At 41.8% G+C, this 19,704-nt stretch overlaps 6 protein-coding genes across 6 annotated transcripts; 1 reads left to right on the top strand and 5 right to left on the bottom strand.

The window, feature by feature from the left end:
• Window positions 1–3: 3 nt before the first annotated feature.
• On the bottom strand, window positions 4–1,539 carry EAE98_009158 (uncharacterized protein; the record flags this gene model as incomplete). Its single annotated transcript, XM_038956779.1, has 1 exon — window positions 4–1,539. The coding sequence occupies one exon, from the start codon at window positions 1,537–1,539 to the stop codon at window positions 4–6; it is 1,536 nt and encodes a 511-aa protein (XP_038806845.1).
• A 1,067-nt stretch (window positions 1,540–2,606) lies between these two features.
• Window positions 2,607–4,912, bottom strand: EAE98_009157 (uncharacterized protein; the record flags this gene model as incomplete). Its single annotated transcript, XM_038956778.1, has 6 exons — window positions 2,607–2,651; window positions 2,711–2,840; window positions 2,901–3,756; window positions 3,816–4,158; window positions 4,239–4,745; window positions 4,793–4,912. The coding sequence occupies 6 exons, from the start codon at window positions 4,910–4,912 to the stop codon at window positions 2,607–2,609; spliced, it is 2,001 nt and encodes a 666-aa protein (XP_038806844.1).
• A 444-nt stretch (window positions 4,913–5,356) lies between these two features.
• EAE98_009156 (uncharacterized protein) lies at window positions 5,357–7,630 on the bottom strand. The gene is made up of 2 exons (XM_038956777.1): window positions 6,786–7,630; window positions 5,357–6,729 (listed from the first exon to the last, which is right to left on the bottom strand). Exons 1-2 carry the CDS (start codon window positions 7,392–7,394, stop codon window positions 5,560–5,562), a joined length of 1,779 nt encoding a protein of 592 aa, XP_038806843.1. The 5' UTR covers window positions 7,395–7,630; the 3' UTR covers window positions 5,357–5,559.
• A 651-nt stretch (window positions 7,631–8,281) lies between these two features.
• Window positions 8,282–9,176, top strand: EAE98_009155 (uncharacterized protein; the record flags this gene model as incomplete). The annotated part of the gene is made up of 3 exons (XM_038956776.1): window positions 8,282–8,656; window positions 8,705–9,038; window positions 9,094–9,176. 3 exons carry the CDS (start codon window positions 8,282–8,284, stop codon window positions 9,174–9,176), a joined length of 792 nt encoding a protein of 263 aa, XP_038806842.1.
• Window positions 9,177–11,469: 2,293 nt separating this feature from the next.
• On the bottom strand, window positions 11,470–12,941 carry EAE98_009154 (uncharacterized protein; the record flags this gene model as incomplete). The annotated part of the gene is made up of 5 exons (XM_038956775.1): window positions 11,470–11,514; window positions 11,561–11,802; window positions 11,852–12,107; window positions 12,163–12,403; window positions 12,463–12,941. 5 exons carry the CDS (start codon window positions 12,939–12,941, stop codon window positions 11,470–11,472), a joined length of 1,263 nt encoding a protein of 420 aa, XP_038806841.1.
• A 2,054-nt stretch (window positions 12,942–14,995) lies between these two features.
• On the bottom strand, window positions 14,996–16,438 carry EAE98_009153 (uncharacterized protein; the record flags this gene model as incomplete). The annotated part of the gene is made up of 5 exons (XM_038956774.1): window positions 14,996–15,021; window positions 15,071–15,381; window positions 15,433–15,784; window positions 15,843–16,181; window positions 16,237–16,438. The coding sequence occupies 5 exons, from the start codon at window positions 16,436–16,438 to the stop codon at window positions 14,996–14,998; spliced, it is 1,230 nt and encodes a 409-aa protein (XP_038806840.1).
• Between the last annotated feature and the right edge of the window lie 3,266 nt (window positions 16,439–19,704).

Here is a 19,704-nt window from a genome sequence, read left to right as displayed (position 1 = left end):
GCCTCATTCCAATGATTCCAACATCACAATCCTCTCTAACCTCTCAATCTGCTCCAACCTTCCTCGAATCCACTCCCCAAACGCCACAAACAAATGCGCACTCTCATGTCTCTCACAAAACCCTAACAGCGCCTCATACCTCTCTCCAACATCTGCCCCCGCTGCCGTAACCACTTTCTTCAAATCCACCGGACACAAATACGGAGGTTGTCTCGCATCTTCCTGAATCGATGCACTCCCTTGCATACAACAAGCATAATAAGGACAATGTGCGATTCCAAAACAATGGCCCAGCTCATGAGATGCAGTACGACATATACGGCTGAGGAATAGACCTTTCAGCGCATCTTCAGAAACAGGAGGAAATAGAGATAGCGGAGGGAGAATATTTTGTTGGGTCACTGCGCGCACCAAGGGACTTCTGGCAGTTGCGTATTCTATATTTTCATCTTCATCTTCGTCATAATTTTCTCTCTTTCGTTTCCCCTTCTTAATCCCGTATGTCTCGTTCATATATTCGATACAGTGACTCCCTGGCCAAGCATGGATCCGTTCGATCCCCTGCACAGCATCTAGATGGGGCCGGTAGCGCGCAGTACTCACGACAGCTACTCTGCTTCCGCCGTATGCTCTCCCGCATACAAATTCATCGTCGTCGTCTTCGTATAAGTCGTGGTCTACGAGCATGAGTAATGCGTATGCGTCAGGGGGTAGAATGTCGATAGCGAAATCAAGGAGGTCGGAGAGATTTAGCTGGTGGGTGAAGGGGGAAGATGGGGTAGAGCGGTAGCGGATGCCGGTTTTGAAGGTCGAGGTGCGGAGGCCTATGTAGTTGGGTGCGATCTTTTTGGAGGTAGTTCTAGATTTGGGTTTGGGTTTGGGTTTGGGTTTGGGTTTGGGTTTGGGTTTGGGTTTGGGTTTGGATTTAGATGTTGAGGGCGGAGAGGTTTCCTCCCATGGTGTAAAACTCAGGAGTGCCGAATCCATTTGTTTAACCGGGAGACCGTGGTAGAATGCTTGCAGATAAGAAACAACATCTAGCATCCAACTATTTATCTCAAATTTCTCATTCTCAACACCCTTACCTCCTGCTCTATTCCCACTGCGCTCAACCTCGCACTCCTCCCACCCCTTCATAAATTTTTCTATCTCCTCACCATCCATCCCCGGCGGCCCCACAACATAAATTATCCTCCTCCCCCCTTCTTCCACTCTCGGCACCGCATTCCTATGTTTCCCTCTCTCCCATCCCCGAAACGTTTGACCAACCTCCTTCGCATCAAGCTCTAACGCATCGCCTTTCAGCACCAAAGGGGCTGGGAATGTAGATGCAAACTCTATATCCGATGCGAAATCATGAAGATACGTATCTGTGATACCATTCTTATGTACCCCAGTAGCTGTCGTGGCGGCTGCACGACGCGATGCAGAGACACGGGGAAATTGTGCCGAGGGGTGCGAGGTGGTGAGAAGGTGGGGGTGAGTGCAGGGGGGACGGATAGGGGGGTTTGAGGCGGAAGGTTTACGCTTGGGAGGCATTTTGGATGTTAAGTTCTAAAGCGGGAATGTGTAGAGAAATGATAGGGTTAGGGATTAACAGCGATTATAAATGAAATCTTCTGGCTACCTAGCTATATATGTGAGGGTTTGTTGTCATGTGCTTCGTTAAAGCATGATATCACATGACAAAAGTGCGTAAGCGCCATCTGTAGAGTGTGAGTCTTGTTCGCGATGTAACATATGATTAAATACAGTAATTAATGATTACACTTATTGTATACTCCCAATAGGTTTGTATAGGCGTGTATCCTTATTATCTTACATTATTCGCTAGGGCTCAAACTACCTACCTAGGTAGGTATAGACTTATCTTTAGAAGATCAGGGGCAATAGTTTACAAGCTATCATATATTCACGCCAATCTACTACTACATCCCATATCCTTATATCATTCCGCTATCTCGGTAATAAAAAATTGAATGGACTATCATCTGAGAGGATTTTTGATATAGAAAATTTCGGAACCTCAAAACGACAGTTTCCCAGCACACAGCTGATCACAGATTTAGAAGTGAATAAGAAATTCGAATAGGATGTTTATCAAAGGACAAACCAATTAGCTGTGTAGACAGAGCAGGGAAAGAATATGTAGGAGTTCTCATAGATTCGAACGAAGTGGGCCCGAAGGCTTGGAGGATATCCCTCTGAAAGAATAGGAAAAGAACACTTATTCTATACATCCCGTTTAGGGTGTCCATCTCAAATGTTCGTATAGGTTAACATAGTCTCATTTTCGACGCCCCGTCTCATCGTGGATGTAGAAAATAAATCCAGCACCAGTTCACTCAGAACCAAAATGAGATCAAGTATTGGGGATTTTAACGTATGGACGTTAATGAAACCTCAATTTATCACCCGACTTTATTCTAGTTTTCTCTTCTTGTGTTCAAGTGTTCGTTCCAGATTGCAATTGGGTCCGGGATTCTAGATGGCATCTTTGTTTCCTAGAAGCGCAAAGTATAATCCCCACTGCTCCGATCGTCTCTCGAATTACGATATTTATCTTGTTTTTGAATCGACTTCTCATGGTACTATAAGCATAACCTTCATTCCCCAACTACTACATCCGTCATAAGTTCCCCCCATCCATCCTAGAAAGCAAATATCAGTACGCATTCTCAACTAACCACACAAAAATTACCACACTCACCCAATCCATACTCTCTGGTCTCAGCCACTGTTCAGCCTGCAGCTTCGCCGTAACCCCTTTCAAGCGGGTTGAATCCCACTCCTGCTCCTGCACTACTTCTATTGGTATTCGATTTGGAGACGGCATTGCCCTTCACTATCATCAGTTCCCTTCATCTATACACAAAGACAAACGCTCAAACTCTACTTACAACAAAAACTTCAGAATCCTCGCTCCCCTCTCACATACACGACTCCTCGCCCCCATTCCCTCAAACCTTACCAACGCTCCTTCTAGCATTTCTTTGAACCTCTCATACTGCGCTCTATAAACTGGCATCAACAGCGCCACCGCCAGCACCACCGCCGCATGAAATGCGTGGAAGCTACCAAGGCCCCGCGTGTACCACATATATTGCCTGTTTGCGGGAGTCTCTACCAATGTGCGGTGAATATCTAGGAGGGCCTCTGCACTTGCCAGACACCGAATCTGCGAGTCGTTGGGCGCTTCTAGGTCAAGCCCCAGCAAAGATTGTGCAAAAAAAGGCCGGTGCAGCAACAGAAGAAGCTGGTGCGAATACCCGTACAGAATATGCAAATGTACCACATGGTGTGTGGGAACTGGCGCTCGTGACGAATGCGATGCGTAGCGCTTATCCCAGAGTTCTTGCGCAGCACAAATCTGTGCGTCGAGGTCTTTAATCGTGCGCGCGCTGGGTGTGGAGGAAGTGAATGTTTCCCTACAGATAGCGCTGGCGAGATCATATAGCTGGAATTTGAAGAGTAAATACGACATTTGGGTTGGACCCGGGGAAGGAGTTTGGATATCTGTGAGAGTGATGTCGGTGTCGTTTACGTCGGCGGGGAGACGGACGGTGTTTTTGCACGTCCAAAAAGAATCGGTAATTCCGAGGGCGGTAGTTTGAATGGTATAGAGCATCATTAGGCCGGCCCAGCAACGACGTCGCTCTTCGCTTTGGATGGGATCGAGATGGAGAATGGAAGGATCGACATGGCAGCCTAGGGCAATTGCTACATGATATGTAGTACCTGAGCGTTCATCAGCGTCTGATTTCAGCACTCGTCTCAAAATATCACCAGATTGTGGGCTCTGGGAGTGCTCTCACCCAAAATGATCCAAGTCGGATCCTGATTATGATTCATCGCATAGACTAGCAAGATCAACGCCTGAAGTGACTGTACATTGTGCTTTCCCCAAAACACGCCCTGCTTCCCTAAACATTGCATCGCCCCCTCTCTATAACGCTTTCCCAGCACTCGTATATTCGCGAACGAATCTGCACCACGTCCCAAGTCGCGCAAGATAGGATCATTGTCGTCTAGGGTCGTCACAGCCAAGGCCAGTAAGACGAACAAGATCGCTAGCCAGGACGGCGATGTCGAAGCTGGATTCTCTACAAATTGCTGGTATTGGGAGTGGAAGGTTGGGTCATGTAGGATGTGGAATAACTATTTATGTCCCATAAATGTTATTAAAACCGTTTCAAAATCTGCTATGTTTACAGTATCAACTATCAAGTGAAGCTTACAGGAGACAACACCGAAAAGTACATATCCTTCAAATAGGTGCACTGGCGCGTAGGTGGCAAAATCGACAGCAACCCATCGATCGAGATCGAGGACGAGGATGCGGACGCGGAGAATGGAAATCCAACATCAGCAGGAGGAGAATCATCCGCATCGTCTAAAGAAGGCAATTCAATTGCGAAATTGGTATTCACAAGTACAGAGTTCCATTGTGAGATTTGGGGCGAGTAATGTACATTCCCATTAGGCAGGGCAGTTAAGACTCCCGTGTTTCGCGGGGTAGGGGGCGAATTCTCTAGCTGGGAGCTCGTCGAAGACGAAGATGTCGATTCAGGCATCGCATCGTATTGTGGAATTCCAGCTGTGGGCTCTTCAGGCGGAGAGAGTATAGTATTTTGCACATCTCTATCTTCTTTCTGCTCGCCAATTACATTTGAACTCGCATCAATATTAGCCCTAGAATATTTCTCCAGCTGCATCTCCAGACTGGCAACACGGTCTAGAAGCTCCTTGTTGAACGCAGAATTATTGTTATACTGCGTGTAGTCCCTCGAACCTGTGTAAAAACAGCTGCTTGCACATCCTCGTCGACGACATGTTTCACAGGGGGCGCGAGTGCGCGAGCATTTGATTTTGCGGCGACGACAGGGCTCACAGCTGATAGGCTGACGAACATTGTGGGGACGGACAGTTTGGATTCTAGCTTCGTTGGAGTGGTCCATAGTCTGTGGGTGGTTGACCCCGATTGGATTGTTGTTCTGATTGCAATTGAAGGAAAGTTTGTGTTTCCTTGACTGCGGGATGGGACGTCACGATAGCGAGCAGCACTGCTTTGTTGGAAGTTTTGAGGTTGTCAATGCAGTGCGATGCGGTACTTAACTTTAGCGTCAGGTGGGGATGGGACAAAAAAGGACTAGACTACCATTGAGCTAGACCATATCCCTAAGGGCATGAAAAATGACTTTTTGCACATTATATATATACCCTTTCGATACTAGCTCTTTCACCTTGAACAGAAAATCTTCGTTGTTCCCTGCCGGGCACGCCGGGTAACGGTTAATATCTGTCACGTCTGAGTCGGACTCTGGTTTACATAAACTCGATTGTCATATTTTATCATACTGGCTCTAACTCTTACAATTGTATTCATGCTGTTACATTTCCTCGTTTGAAAAGCAGACTGATTCCACAAAATTCACGCAATTGGATTAAGAAAATTGTACAATTGTTTAGGTGGAAATCTGGGATTAACAGAGTAACTCGAACTGCAGCATTAAAACATGAGATTGTTTATGGTAAAGAATGCTCGTATCATCCTCAAGCCTATGTCAGGAATTGTGACACTGCCTTTGCAACACCACTCAGATCCTCAAAGATATGCCAATGGCCAACTCCCCCCAGGGTGATTGCTTTCGCACCCTTGATTTCCGCCGCGTATTTTTCGCAAAGCTGGGGTGGCGATACCTTATCCTCGTCGCCTGTGACAATTAGGGTCGAAGTCTTGATCTGTTCGATCGGGACTGTCGCGCTCCACCCAGCAAGAGCCGTACATCCCTTAGCATATCCTTCAGGATCTTGTCCTAGCAAGGACATACGTACCGCGGCTATTGCAAGAGGATTGTCTGTTTTGGATTTGGTAGACGTGCCTGCGGTTGCGATGGCTTCCACAACGGCAGCCATTCCATTTGCTCTTACGATTTCCGCTCGAGAGATGGATCCGGCTTGGACGGCTTCAGGGAGGGGCGTGGGTGGTGGACCAAGGAGGATTAATCTCGAGACGAGCGAGGGATGCTCCAGAGCTAAAGTCAATGCCACAGTACACCCCATACTATGAGCTACGATTATTGCTCCACTGATTTTGGCATGCTGTGCTAATGCTACAAAGTCCGCGGCGTAACTTGATATAGAAATGGAGGAAGTCGCAATCGTGGGAGAGAGTCCGTGGCCTTCAAGATCCATGAAATGTAAAGAATGGGACTTTTCCAAGCCTAGTGCGTTGACCAATGGGGTATAAAACTCAGAAGAACCACCAAGACCATGAATGAAGATAATGGGCGGTCCATCAGCTTCGCCGGCATGTCGATAGTACAATTGTTTCGAATTGATTGTTGTAAGCCCAATACCGCCGCATGTCTTTTCAAGGTTGCTGATGGGGATGTGGGTAGCTTTGGCCACACGATCAACAGTCTGATTTGTAGATTGAAATTCTCCAATCTTGTTCCGAAGTACCCCAAGCCCAGTGATGGATACCTCAACCACATCTCCTGGTTTCAGGAAGATTGGAGGCTTCTTGCCAATACCGACACCTGCAGGAGTACCAGTTGCAATGACATCACCTGGCTGCAAAGTTTGTCCCTCGGAAAGAGTTTTAATAAGGACTGGAATTGAGAATATAAGGCTTTCAATAGTAGAGCTTTGACGTTGCTCTCCATTGACATGTGTTTGAACTCGAAGAGATTTTGGGAGCTTATTTGCAGGAACTGCAATTGGACCCTGAGACCAAGGTATCAGTCATTGACTCAAGTTAAAACGGAGTAAATATTACGTACCATTGGACAAAAGGTATCAGCCGATTTTCCAATGTAGAATTGCTTGTGGTCTCTTTGACGCTCCCTTGCAGTCATATCATTGATTATTGTATAACCCCAAACATGGTCCATAGCATCTGCCTCTTCAATCTTAAACCCTGATTTCCCAATTATGACACCTATTTCACCTTCGTAGTCTAAGCTTTCGGTAAACCCATCATGTGGATAAATCGCCTCTTCGCTCGCGATGATACTTGTGGCTCGCTTCGTAAATATAACAGGGTGTGTAGGCTGATCGACCTTGTCGCTAGAGTCATAGCCCGAAGTATTGAACTCTATAGCATGTTCGGCATAATTCTTCCCTACTGCAAGTATATCTCTTCCGTAAATAGGAGCAAGGAGCTCGACTGAAGACAGAGGGAATTCCTCGCCGGCAGGTTTGATCCGCGAGCTGCCAACCTCAATAACTTGATAAAGGTCTGTTATTGGAGCTCCGGACGTGAAGCTCAAAGGTTGGATCGTAGAATTCTCGAGTTCTAGATGCCCAATTCGCGATTGCCCAAGAATTTTTGGGTCGCGATATGCAACATAGTTTGTGAAACTATTATGGGAGTGCCCATTTTGCGCCATTCTGTGATATGTTTGAGGAAGATAAAAATGTCACAGTCCTCGAACTATCCGTATTGACTGAGAGTACTATTTGTATGATGGAAGAAATGTATGGGCGATCTACGTTTGGAGATGACACTTAATCCACCGCTTTTCCCACCCTTTTCAACACGCTAGAATCGATGAACCACACACCCGTACCGGCACTTAGTATAAAAAGTCTGCTGAAAGTAGTTGGTCTTTCGCTGCAAGACTCATCCTCAGTCATTCTAAGAAGTCCGGGAAATCCGCCCTCACCCCGCGTACAGAGCTAACGATGTAGCGTGAGTGGGGTATCCACCGATGCTGACCCACTCTCTCCGTCATGTCCGCTCACATATCCGAATCTAACATAAGACCCACCCAGGGACTATAATATGTGCTTAGCCGAAGACTAATTGGCCCACATGTATTTGGAGAAACAAACGGACTCGCCCCGCCATCTCCGTCCATCTCCGTCCATCTCCTTCTTCTAACATTAGCCAAGCACCTCGCGATATGCCCAAATCGCAGCGACAAGATTGTTATCATTTCAGCTAACCCTCCTCCTTAGTGTGAAAATAAAACCTGGAGTATGAAGTACACGGGTCGTCTTGGTCCAATCTAACCCTATCATGCTTTGACAATCGAGTACCTCCTCCCCTATCACTTCGCGTTGCACCCAATCGATAGAATTATGTTGAAGGTAATTTAGTCAAGCAATGAGGCAATCTCTCCAGTCAGTTCACTATGAAATTTAGGAGCTATTCGTAGTGCAAATCTATACATGGAAAATAAATGAACACATAAAGTTCAAGTGATGCTGCACAAGAGAATCAAGGCCAGACATTCTGGTTCTCTTCCTCAAAAATCCTTCGTTTATCATAGTTATGGTTCAAAACACAGCATCATTCGATCACGCCTCTAAGATTGAACAATCCAATGGCGAAAATTCCACACATCTTGAGAGGCTGCAAACTGATGGCGGGCATACGGACGACCGAACGCAGCCCTCTCTTCCTATTGTCCATCGACGATTTGCAAATCCTTCTCCGTTAGGATTGCTTTCTTTTGCCACCGGTTTGCTTCTTATATTCGTCACAGTGGAGATGTCACTCACAGATTCAGGCATATTCTTAATCTCCATATTCGGAGTTAATGTTCGCGGGGTAGCGACTCCTAATGTATTAATTGGCGTCCTGGTATTCTTCGGTGGAGTATGCCAATTCATCGCGGGTATCATGGAATTTTTTAGCGGCAACACTGTGGGTTGATGCCTCCAAGCATTCTTTGCATAAATTCTAACGAAATAGTTCGGAGCAACGGTGTTCCCCAGTTATGGCGCATTCAATCTCTCTTATGCCATGATATATCTACCGGGATCCGGAATCATGACAGCATATACCGATCCAGAGACTAGCCAACTCAATGATCAATTTCCAACTGCCCTGGCTATGTACCTATGGGCGTGGTTTATCCTAACTGTAATCTTCACCGTGGCTGCCATGCGCTCTTCTTGGATTCTGTTCCTGGATTTGGTTTTCCTAGATCTTGTTTTGATCTTGCTCGCGTGCGGCTACATGTTAGATATGAGGAGTTTAGAGACCGCCGGAAGCGCATTGGGTTTTGTAGTTGCTTTCTTGAGCTGTAAGTCATTCTTTCCTTTTTGACTACTTTCGTGCTCTAATTTGTGATAATGCAGATTGGGCTGGGACAGCTGGACTTTTTGCAAATGGTATCACCCCCATCAACATCCCCGTATTTCCAATGTACAACGGTATCTGAATGATAATGGTTACTTGGCATAGAAATAGTATTAATTAAACATTTTTAATGCTCAAGTATATTTTCTTACCTTAGCTTTGCTCCAGATTCACGATGATGTGAATGATTTAACCAGTGAACTATCAAGTTGGAGTAAACTTCTAATCAGCCTCAGATTTTAGAAACATTGTAGACATCATCAACCACAATCTATCTCGTCAAATGCTTCATTTTCATTCTTACATTTCCTAGCATTTGGATAAAGGAGCCGGGTTTGTGAGGTTCACAGCACCGGCATCACAACATACGTAGGTAGACATACACATCCGCATCCACACGCTACCCAACCCAAGTGGATTTTGTTCAAAACATTTAACCACAAGATCAATCTAAACTCGTTCTCTTACAGTGTTTGCGTGGCAACGACTGTACTTGCCATATTGTAGCACAACTTTAACCTCAATCAATCACCAATCACCAATCATTATCCCCAAGAGTCTTTAATCCAACCCATTTCACCGGCTCTGCATATTTATTCATTACGCCCTTCGTTCTCCCCACCCTTAAAACCCTCCCTACCTCCATATCCTTCTTCCCGTGAAACCGCCAAAATTGCCAGCTGCATTCGCTGCCTGCAAAGCCCTCTAAAATGCCTTCCCCGCCCGGGTGTTCCGTTGTGAACTCCGTGCAGTCATAGACTACTTCGTCTATCACTATTACTACTACCTGTCAGACTATGGTTCATGGAAGAAGGTATTGAGGGGGCTTTACGCAAACCACCCACTTCAGATGACGTTCCTTTTCTGACTTCAGTTGCCGGGATGAAGGGAAGTTCGGAGTCTGATACTTTGGGGGAAACGAAGGGGTACCTTTGAGGACGTGAATACTCTTTCAAGAACGCATTCTCCACGTGTTCAGTGGTAACCTTCAAGTCTTCTTCGAAGTGGAACTCCACTTTTGGCGCAATGTTTCCATTCTCATTTAAATTCATCCAACCCATGATGTCGTTTGAATTAGTTGGAGTGATGGGGAATAAAAGGTAACGACAACAGCATGAGTACAAACACCTCCATGTGAATTCTGTTCTCTAGAAACAGGCAGGGTTTCGACACAAGTGCCGCACTTTAATAAGTATGCTGAGGCTTCTTATTGTCCGACGCTGATCTTGCTCTAGATGAGCCATCTCATCTAACCCCACCCCCTAGAGAAGTAATCGGCTAATGAGAACCGACTAGGAACTACGATTAAAGTCTGAGCGTTTGGAGATGACAAGACGGAGAAGACGGAGATCTAGTGGCGACATGTGATTTGGTTAATAATGCACTAGTGAATTACTAAGGCCGATTTGAATTATTTGATACAAATCCCAAAAATAGATTTTTATTTAAGCTTAAATTGTATTTAGAATTTAATAATATATTTTTATATTGAAATATTCGATTTAATATATAATCTTAAAGGAATTAATAAAACAAAAAAAAAAATTCTATTAATTAGAATTCAAAAAATCGATTAATATAATTATTTTTGAATTATCTCAAAAATTGAAATTTATATTCAATATAAAAATATTTTAATGAATTTTAAAAAAGATTAAATTTCAATATTTAATTTCTTGTTTTTCAAATATTATTAAATTGAATATAAATTTCAATTTTTGAGATAATTCAAAAATAATTATATTAATCGATTTTTTGAATTCTAATTAATAGGATTTTTTTTTTTTTTTTTTTAATTTCTTTAAGATTATATATTAAATTGAATATTTATATTAATATTGTATATATTAATTGAAAGTAATATTAATTATATAATTTAAACAAAATAAGCTTGAGTTTGAATTTGAAATAAATATAATAAGGAATTTCTATTTATTAATTATGTAATTTAAATAAAATAAACTCAAACTTAAATTTGAAATAAGGAATTATTATTAAGTTTATTTTATTTATTTTAAAATAATCTATATATTATAAAGAAAATTATTTAAAAAAATATTTTAAATATTAATATACTTTTTATAGAAAATTTTGAAATGAATTCTAAAAATATATAAATAAAGCTAATTCTAAAGATTATTTAATAATATAATTTATTTTACAAAAAATCTTTAATAAGATTGAATTCAATTGTTTTTTATAAGATTTTTATAAATATATTATATAGATTCTAAAATTTCTTTTTTCATTAGATAAAAATCTATTTTTAGGGTTTATACTAAATGATTCAAATCGGCCTCAATACGCTTTGTATACCCTTCCGTTGATTGTAATAACATTCAACCGATTATAATCTTGTAAAATGGTAATATCTTCTAACGGATTCCCATCGACCAGAATACAATCTCCGTAAAAGCCAGCTTGAATCTTACCCAGCTCATGATCCCTCATAAAAAGTTTTGCGACCCCTGCTGTTGCCGCAATTATTGATTCCATGGGCGTGAAGTCAAGCAGATTGACGAAGTGTGCTAGATCCCGTGCGTAGGTACCATGTGGCGTCCACGCGAAGCTATAGTCTCCGCCAGGGAGGACCACGATTCCACGCTTGTGCATCTCACGGAGACCATGGATCGCTGCGTCGAGCTCTTTTTGGTAGCCAACAGACTCGGCCTTTTGGTGCGTATAGCCAAACGCAGCGGCGTTGTTTACTAGTGGAATTAGTAGTAACAAAGTGCTTGGGTGTCGGAAAATACTTACGAGTGGCAATAAGCCAGTTTAAGGCAGGTGCTACAATGTGCTTGTCTTTCTTTGCATCTAGCATCTCCATTCCCTCATCATCGATGTAGGATGCGTGATATATGACATCGACGCCGTGTCTGATGCACATCTTGATCGAGTCGCGTGCCCTTGCATGAGCACAAAGTCTTGCACCCAAGCTGTGGGCTTCATCCACGCAAGCTGCTGTTTCGTCATCGGTATAGTAGCAATCTTGTGCCGATCTTGTTTCAGTAATCTGTTGATGTTAATCTATTTATTTTAAACAAAAGTATGAATGTAAGTAGACGGACCTCTTCTCCACTCATACTTAATTTGACTTGATCTACACCAATGTTGACATGATGTCTGATCACCTCTCTCATTTCCTCAGGTCCGTCGGCATAAGCTGTGATGCCTGCAACCAAATCACCATCTCGGCGGGCCATTTCCTTACCATTGGCAAGATATCTCGGCCCTGGGATATCACCTGCGTTGATAGCATCTCGAATAACTACGTCGAGTCGTTCCTTTGCTGATGCTGCACCAAAACACCTGAAAACCAATCAATCTTCGGATCAAAGTAGAAAGGAAGCTCAAGTAATGTCACCTACATTGTGTAACCAGAATCAAGGTAACACTGTGCACTCCTTGCAGTCAAAAGCACATGTTCCTCAACTCCCAAGTCTCCTAACCTATTCAAATCCCCTCCATTCCACGACAAGTGTGTATGAGAATCTCCCAACCCGCTCATCAGCGTCCTTCCGCGACCATTGAATACGCGGACTCTATGGTCCTTTTTCAATTCCTCGACATTATCTACAACTCCTACCTCACTGATCCTTTCACCTTCAATCAACACATCGCCACGGTATGGATCACGTCCAGTAGAATCAAGAATATTCACGTCGAGAAAGAGGAGCTTAGACTCAGGGTGAGTACCTAGTATTTCGTAGTATTTCGGCTGGAGAGATGAGTCAAATTGGATATTGTTGATAGTAGCAATATTTCGTGGGGGTCCGCTATATTCTTCGGGACTCGTTGGTTCCTCTCGGAAACTGGGGCTCGGCGACCCGATTCGGGATGGTGCCATAGTATGGTTTGAATTAAGCTGAGGATAAGGTGATGATAATATGAGGAGATAGGTAGTTCTCACGATATATGTATTTTGAGGATACCGTTACAAGGTACTTGTGCTGTTTTCCCAGTTTATATTTATATTCAAAGTGTGACTACTTACAGTATAACAATAACTCAAGCATGGAAAGCTAACTATCAAAACCGGGTGACCGGACCAATGAATAATAGGTAGTCGACCGCTTGGAAGAGCCGAATATTACCTATCGACCATAGCATTTACTAAGATGGAATGAAAAGGTCTCACGCAATTGCGGAGTTAAGAATTCGCCGGTAGATGGAATTTGTGGATGTGGCTTCATTAATACAGGGTATAATGCGAGGTCCATTCTACTAAAGCCGATTTGAATCATTTAGTATAAACCCTAAAAATAGATTTTTATTTAATAAAAAAAGAAATTTTAGAATCTATATAATATATTTATAGAAATCCTATAAAAAATAATTGAATTTAATTTTACTAAAAAAAATTTATAAAATAAATTATATTATTAAATAACTCTTAGAATTAGCTTTATTTATATATTTTAGAATTCATTTCAAAATTTTCTATAAAAAGTATATTAATATTTAAAATATTTTTTTAAATAATTTTCTTTATAATATATAGATTATTTTAAAATAAATAAAATAAACTTAATAATAATTCCTTATTTCAAATTTAAGTTTGAGTTTATTTTATTTAAATTACATAATTAATAAATAGAAATTCCTTATTATATTTATTTCAAATTCAAACTCAAGCTTATTTTGTTTAAATTATATAATTAATATTACTTTCAATTAATATATACAATATTAATATAAATATTCAATTTAATATATAACTTTAAAAGAATTAATAAAATAAAAGAAAAAAGAAAATCCTATTAATTAAAATTTAAGAAATTGATTGATATAATTATTTTTGAATTATCTCAAAAAATTAAATATTGAAATTTAATTTTTTTTAAAATTTATTAGAATATTTCTATATTGAATATAAATTTCAATTTTTAAAATAATTCAAAAAGAATTATATTAATCGATTTCTTCAATTCTAATTAATAGGATTTTTTTTTTATTAATTTCTTTAAAGTTATATATTGAATCGAATATTTCAATATAAAAATATATTATTAAATTCTAAATACAATTTAAGCTCAAACAAAAATCCATTTTTAGGATTTGTATCAAATAATTCAAATCAGCCTTAGTAAGCGGGGAGAAAGGAATATGTACTCTCACCGATCGCGGGCCAGGATGAAAATTCTCACCCTATTGTGCCAGATTTTCCAGAGTTGAAGGCCTCGATGCAGAAGAACTATTAGCAGCGTACATATTATTCCGATCGAACACAACTTGATAGTCGCTTAATATTGCAAAGCTGAGATTCAAATCATTATCATTTGGCAAGTGAAATATACATAAACGATGCACCACAATATGATTCGCAACACCCAACCCTAGTACTTTATTCGTATTCAGAGAATCGGTTGATATACCAAAGTATTTCTTTAACTTGTTCGAGATCTTCTTTCTGTTGCATCAATAACTAACAGTGGTTATCCTCACTCTTCTCAATTTACTCATGAGCCTGCGCTCGTAGCGGGCGAATTGAATTAACAACTCCAGGATATAAAATGCCTCAAATTTACTAGCAATACCATTCAAAGAAAGATATGCAGATGTTGTTTTCTTTGAGTTTTCTTTGTAAAAGTATTCTTGATAACTATTCTTCATTGCCACAATTGACTTTGATGATCTTGAACCATAATAGGGATGTAAACATCGTTTCTTCTGAATTGATCAAGCATATCCATAATCCTTCTCCAAATTGAGCCCCGCTTGTCTGCGCTGATCTCAAATGTCCTGTGACCTGCAGCCTGTTAGCCTGTAGCACCTTCCTCTCACCAATCCGTGGCTACGGTAGTGACCTTTCACAGTCCACTAGTAATCAGAGCAATAATTTAACGTATACAGTCGTTAACTTTGAGTAATATCGCCCTGTAACCCCTAAATACAGCCAGGTCAAATTCGAAGATAGGCTGAGCATACTAGAACAATTGTCAGTCTATTAGATTTTGTACCAATCTATCGACTTACATTCAATACCAAGACCTCGTCCCACAACTAAACTTTGTTGCTCTTCGCCCCACGAATCGCCTTCGCCTTTGGGATAAACTAAAGCAGTATCTCCAATCGATAATGCCATCATAGGTCGGATTTGAGGACACATGGCTAGTGTTATAGAACCTTCCTTCATCTGACTGCTACATATTTGACGGACAATGTTTGTGGCAACATGTTGACCCATTATGAATGCGTTGCCCACTCTCTTGATGCCACACCACGAAACCACATCACCGGCTGCATAATGAAAATCTGCGTTCACTAAATCTGACGGAAACTGGAGCCTGAGAAAGTTTAAAACAGGATCTTTTGGAGGCATATTAGTGGAAACTCACGTAGGTCGAACATTTATATACCCCTGTGAGTTGAGTGCCTTTCTCGGGAGGAAGTCCGTGCGGGCCAGGTGAGGCGAGTTTGTGTGTATTACATGATCTGCTCCGAGACGAAGTCCGTTCGACAATGTGAGCATGCTCTTGAATCCTGATCGACCACCATCTAGAATCTTGTCAACCCTACAACTCAACAGAAGCTGGATACCCAGTCCAGCAAGAATATCAGCTGCTCGCTGTTTGAATCCGATGGGGAGAGGCTCGGCGTGAAGAAGGTGTGGACGAGATTGAATCAGATAAACTTCCGTGCTTGGGAAATTAGCTTTGATCTCTGCAGCAAATTCCACACCAACAGCGCCTATATTGAAATGTGATGTTAGCATTATTTAGTATTAGCAGGCGATCACTTAACATACCTCCACCAACTATCACCACTCTTTTTGAGCCACGCAAGCTCTCGATGTTGTCATGAATATCTCGCAGGTACTCCTCCCTTTTTGATGATTGTGGCACTACCGGCCAATCTCTACTTGTTCCTGTCGCCACAACCAAGTAGTCGTAGGGGATGTGCTTCGATGGGCTAGTAGAATTCTCCTGGTATGTGGCGACTCGAGACGCCATGTCAATTGAATCTACTTTTCCCTGAATCGTACGGACATTGTAACGATAAAGAATGGGTATATCGTCAAATCTCCTCCAAGCTTCCGATGCGAAGTCTGAATTAGAATGGACTAGCGGTGATCCCATGGTATGATCTAAAGGGGAATCAGGTTAATATTTGGCGCCAGAAAAATATGGACAATTACTGACATATTCCATCTCGTTCGTCGAGGTTTGTTATCCGCGGAGTTGTCCGAATCGTGCAGTCATCCAGTGGGGGTGGAGGAAGAGGTGAAGCTAATTGAGGATTTCCCTCCATCAAATTCAACACATTTGTAACGACGGAGAACCCTCCATAGGCGCCACCGATGACCAGGATGTGCGGCTTTTGCGTTTCGTTGGTGTTGAACATGGGAATTATACGGCGCTTGGTAAGCGAAAGAGATCAAATCGAGGATGACTTGATTGAATTGTTGAAATAAGAAGAGACTCTACGATATAATGCGATAGTCTTTAAAAAATTCACCATTGCCTTCCGTTTTTTACGAGCCAAAGTTAATACTCTGTGACCTTATAGTGTCTACAGAAACTATGTGAGCAATATATATAACGTACCCTAGCAGTATGTGCTAACGAAGATACGAATCTAAAGTCGTTTTGAGCTAGCGCACACCGGTTAGAAGCATGGCTATTAGCCCACGGAGTTAACGTCGTTCATCTCGCACATACCGAAGGATATGACTTATATCCGACATCCGACTGTTCCGACCTCCCAGAGAGCATCTCGAGTAATCCTGGCTGTGTGGACAATGAGTCAAAGGATACTTTGCGATCTTGAATCGAAATCGGCGTCTGACTTGGTACCTCTCTCTAGTTTCAGACCTAGTTACGTTTTAGATCTTAGTGGCTAACGCTAATAGCCAAAGCCCATCTAATACACCTACCCGCCTACCCGATGGATATCCGACCTCTTTCTATGTTCTAGCGCCATGCTCACTCATTTCCATTTTGTAAAAATCCCCGGAGCTATTTTCTAGTCTCCACTTGCCTGCGGCAGTATAGAAAACCTGGTGATCGCGTCTGCCAGTCATAACTTTGATTCGTTGCAATCCCCAATACACATTATCAGAAGATTGGAAGCCAGCATGAATGCAGAACTGGGCAATACAAGTGTTCGTAAGAAGACATCGTCATAAGTTATCAGAGGAAAGTAGTATCGCAAGCAATGATTCCCTCAGCCCCGATTGTTGAGCCCGGCCTGTATCCTCGTTGAAGGTTGACAGAAGGGACTTTTTCAAGAGCGCTTTGTCGAATGAGAACTGTTTCTTTGCGATTTTGATCCATAGCAATGTTCCATCTAGAACCCACCCCTCAACCTTTGTCTCATTGTGAAGTGAACAATAAAGAATCCGAATTGATTCTAATGCGCTTTCCCCCTGCCTTTTTGTCTTGGTCCAGGTCGGGACGAAAAGACGAAATGTGATGGCATAAAGCCGACATACTCCTTGTGTCGGCCATTTAGCATTTCATGTATTTATGGGAAGCCTGGAATGATTAACAGGTATGTCAGGAGTCATATGAGTTCGGTGGCTTGGATAACATTATCTGCAGTCTTCCTCATTATACAAGAAGGCTAAGTGGGAACTCAGAACTGCGATGGTTACTGCTCACACAAGTTAAAAAACGCTTCGCTGTTGGTTATAAATTACATACGCTGTATATCTGTGCATTGGAGATAGAGCATGTAATCATGATGGTTAAAATGGATTTATCATCAACATAACAAGCAGCCTAGAGCTTAGTATTATACTATTCAATTCTAATTTGAAGAAAGATAGATGAAAGAAAGCTTATTACGTTCTCAGAATGTTGTTGAAAATAAGAAACGGATAACAGCGGTGGATGAGGAGCTTTGGTGGGGTGCCGTTAACGCCCACTGGGACTGCGTAACACATCTTCTTGTCCCCCAAGTCCAGCGGCTGCCATCTCTTAATGAATATCATTTCGACCAATCAGATTGCTAGAATCTGTTCCTGGTATACGCAAATGAGGGTTATACAGTAATTACACCCCTCCACCATGCACTATTCCATGATCTCATTCTATTTCGTTACATTGGATTTGGACGTAGATAGTAGTAATCAGCTGGTATGGTATCTATCAGTCTGAGAGCCTCTTCGAGCTTAAGATCAAGAGGAGATTAAAGATTGAAGAACTCAAATGAATTCAAGTTCACAACTTCAGAAATCTTGTCAACAATCCAAACCCATTTCTAGAGTATATAGTCCTCCAGTTCAACTAAGAGTTCATACACACCCTAGCACATTTGGAAGCCTCGCCAAATTCCCGAAATCGATGAAGCCGATATGTTGCATGATATCAGCCGGGCAGTTTATCGGCATTAGCAAATTCGGAAACAGAATCCTCGATCAAGGAACGAGCAAATTACCGATGCACAATGATTTTAATGTCAACAATCTTGCATATCCTTATTTGATGCTCTAGATTATAATAATACAAAAATTGCGATTTTAACCCGGCCTTATCATACTGGCATCCTTTTTTTAGATATTATCTCCTCCTGCAAGACAAGTATCCAAGCCCAATAACTATAATTCGCAGTTTTGTTGCACAGTTTCTGGAGTACTACCTATCAACTCCTCATACGCTCGCGGATGGCATAAGCCTCAATAGCGTTGATGCCGGAGATATTCAACAACTGTGCAAACTACTTGTATGCCTAGCCCGGCAGCTACCTGCTACAACTATTGTCTTCCGTGTGATTGGCAGTGTTCAATTTTGTAAGCGAGATTAGTGTTGGAAGATTTGCATGAGGTATTGTGTTGCCTAGGTACTTGAGCTAGTATCGTAGAGGATGATAGGAATAGGATAAGTGCCACGCTTAAAATTGTTTTGACGAGTCCCAAACCAACCACGAGATTGTGGAAGGTTTCTGAAGTCGGAACTTCACTGTTAAACATGGCGGCTATCTCAAGAAGCGATCAGGGTCCTAGCCAAGTGCGATTCCAACGAGAGCTGACTAGTTTAGGGTTGTTGAGTAAAAATATTATGAAAAGCTCAAGGTTTGAATTATAAATGGATTTTCTAACAATATCAAATGAAACTCTCATGAATCCAATGAATCTCCATCATCCCCATTTCGTCTCCGCATGTCTTATAGTAAAAGAGAAACCTGGAATTGACTAATCCAATTAATGACACGATAGCAGCGTGAATACTCAACTGATATCCGTCATTCGACACCTGGGCATACAAATAAAGATGTCAAAAACGATTCAACGTATTCACTTCCCGAGAACACTTCCCGAGAACACAGTTCCCATTCCCATCATTCACTATAACCTGCGAATCCCACATCCATACCTCAAATGCAATGTTTTGCACCCATTAGGATAGCTATTGCTTCGCACAGGGGAGCATTTCCTGGTAAGATTACATCTCTATATCAACGGCAAGATCACAAAATAATACACCATGTCAAACTTATTTTCCCATTCAAACAACCAACCTTACAACAAATCAGTTCCAAAACTATTGAAGGGATTATGAATGTGAAACCAAATCAAACTTTGTTTGCCTTCATCCAGCATGCTATCTCAACAATATTTCCTGTGCATCTAACCAATCTAGTGAACGAGTGTCTTGAAGAGACAATCT

This window comes from Botrytis deweyae, assembly GCF_014898535.1.
Source record: "Botrytis deweyae strain B1 chromosome Unknown BDEW_026, whole genome shotgun sequence".
Taxonomy (NCBI): Eukaryota; Fungi; Ascomycota; class Leotiomycetes; order Helotiales; family Sclerotiniaceae; genus Botrytis; species Botrytis deweyae.
This window is presented reverse-complemented; position numbering and strand designations above follow the sequence as displayed.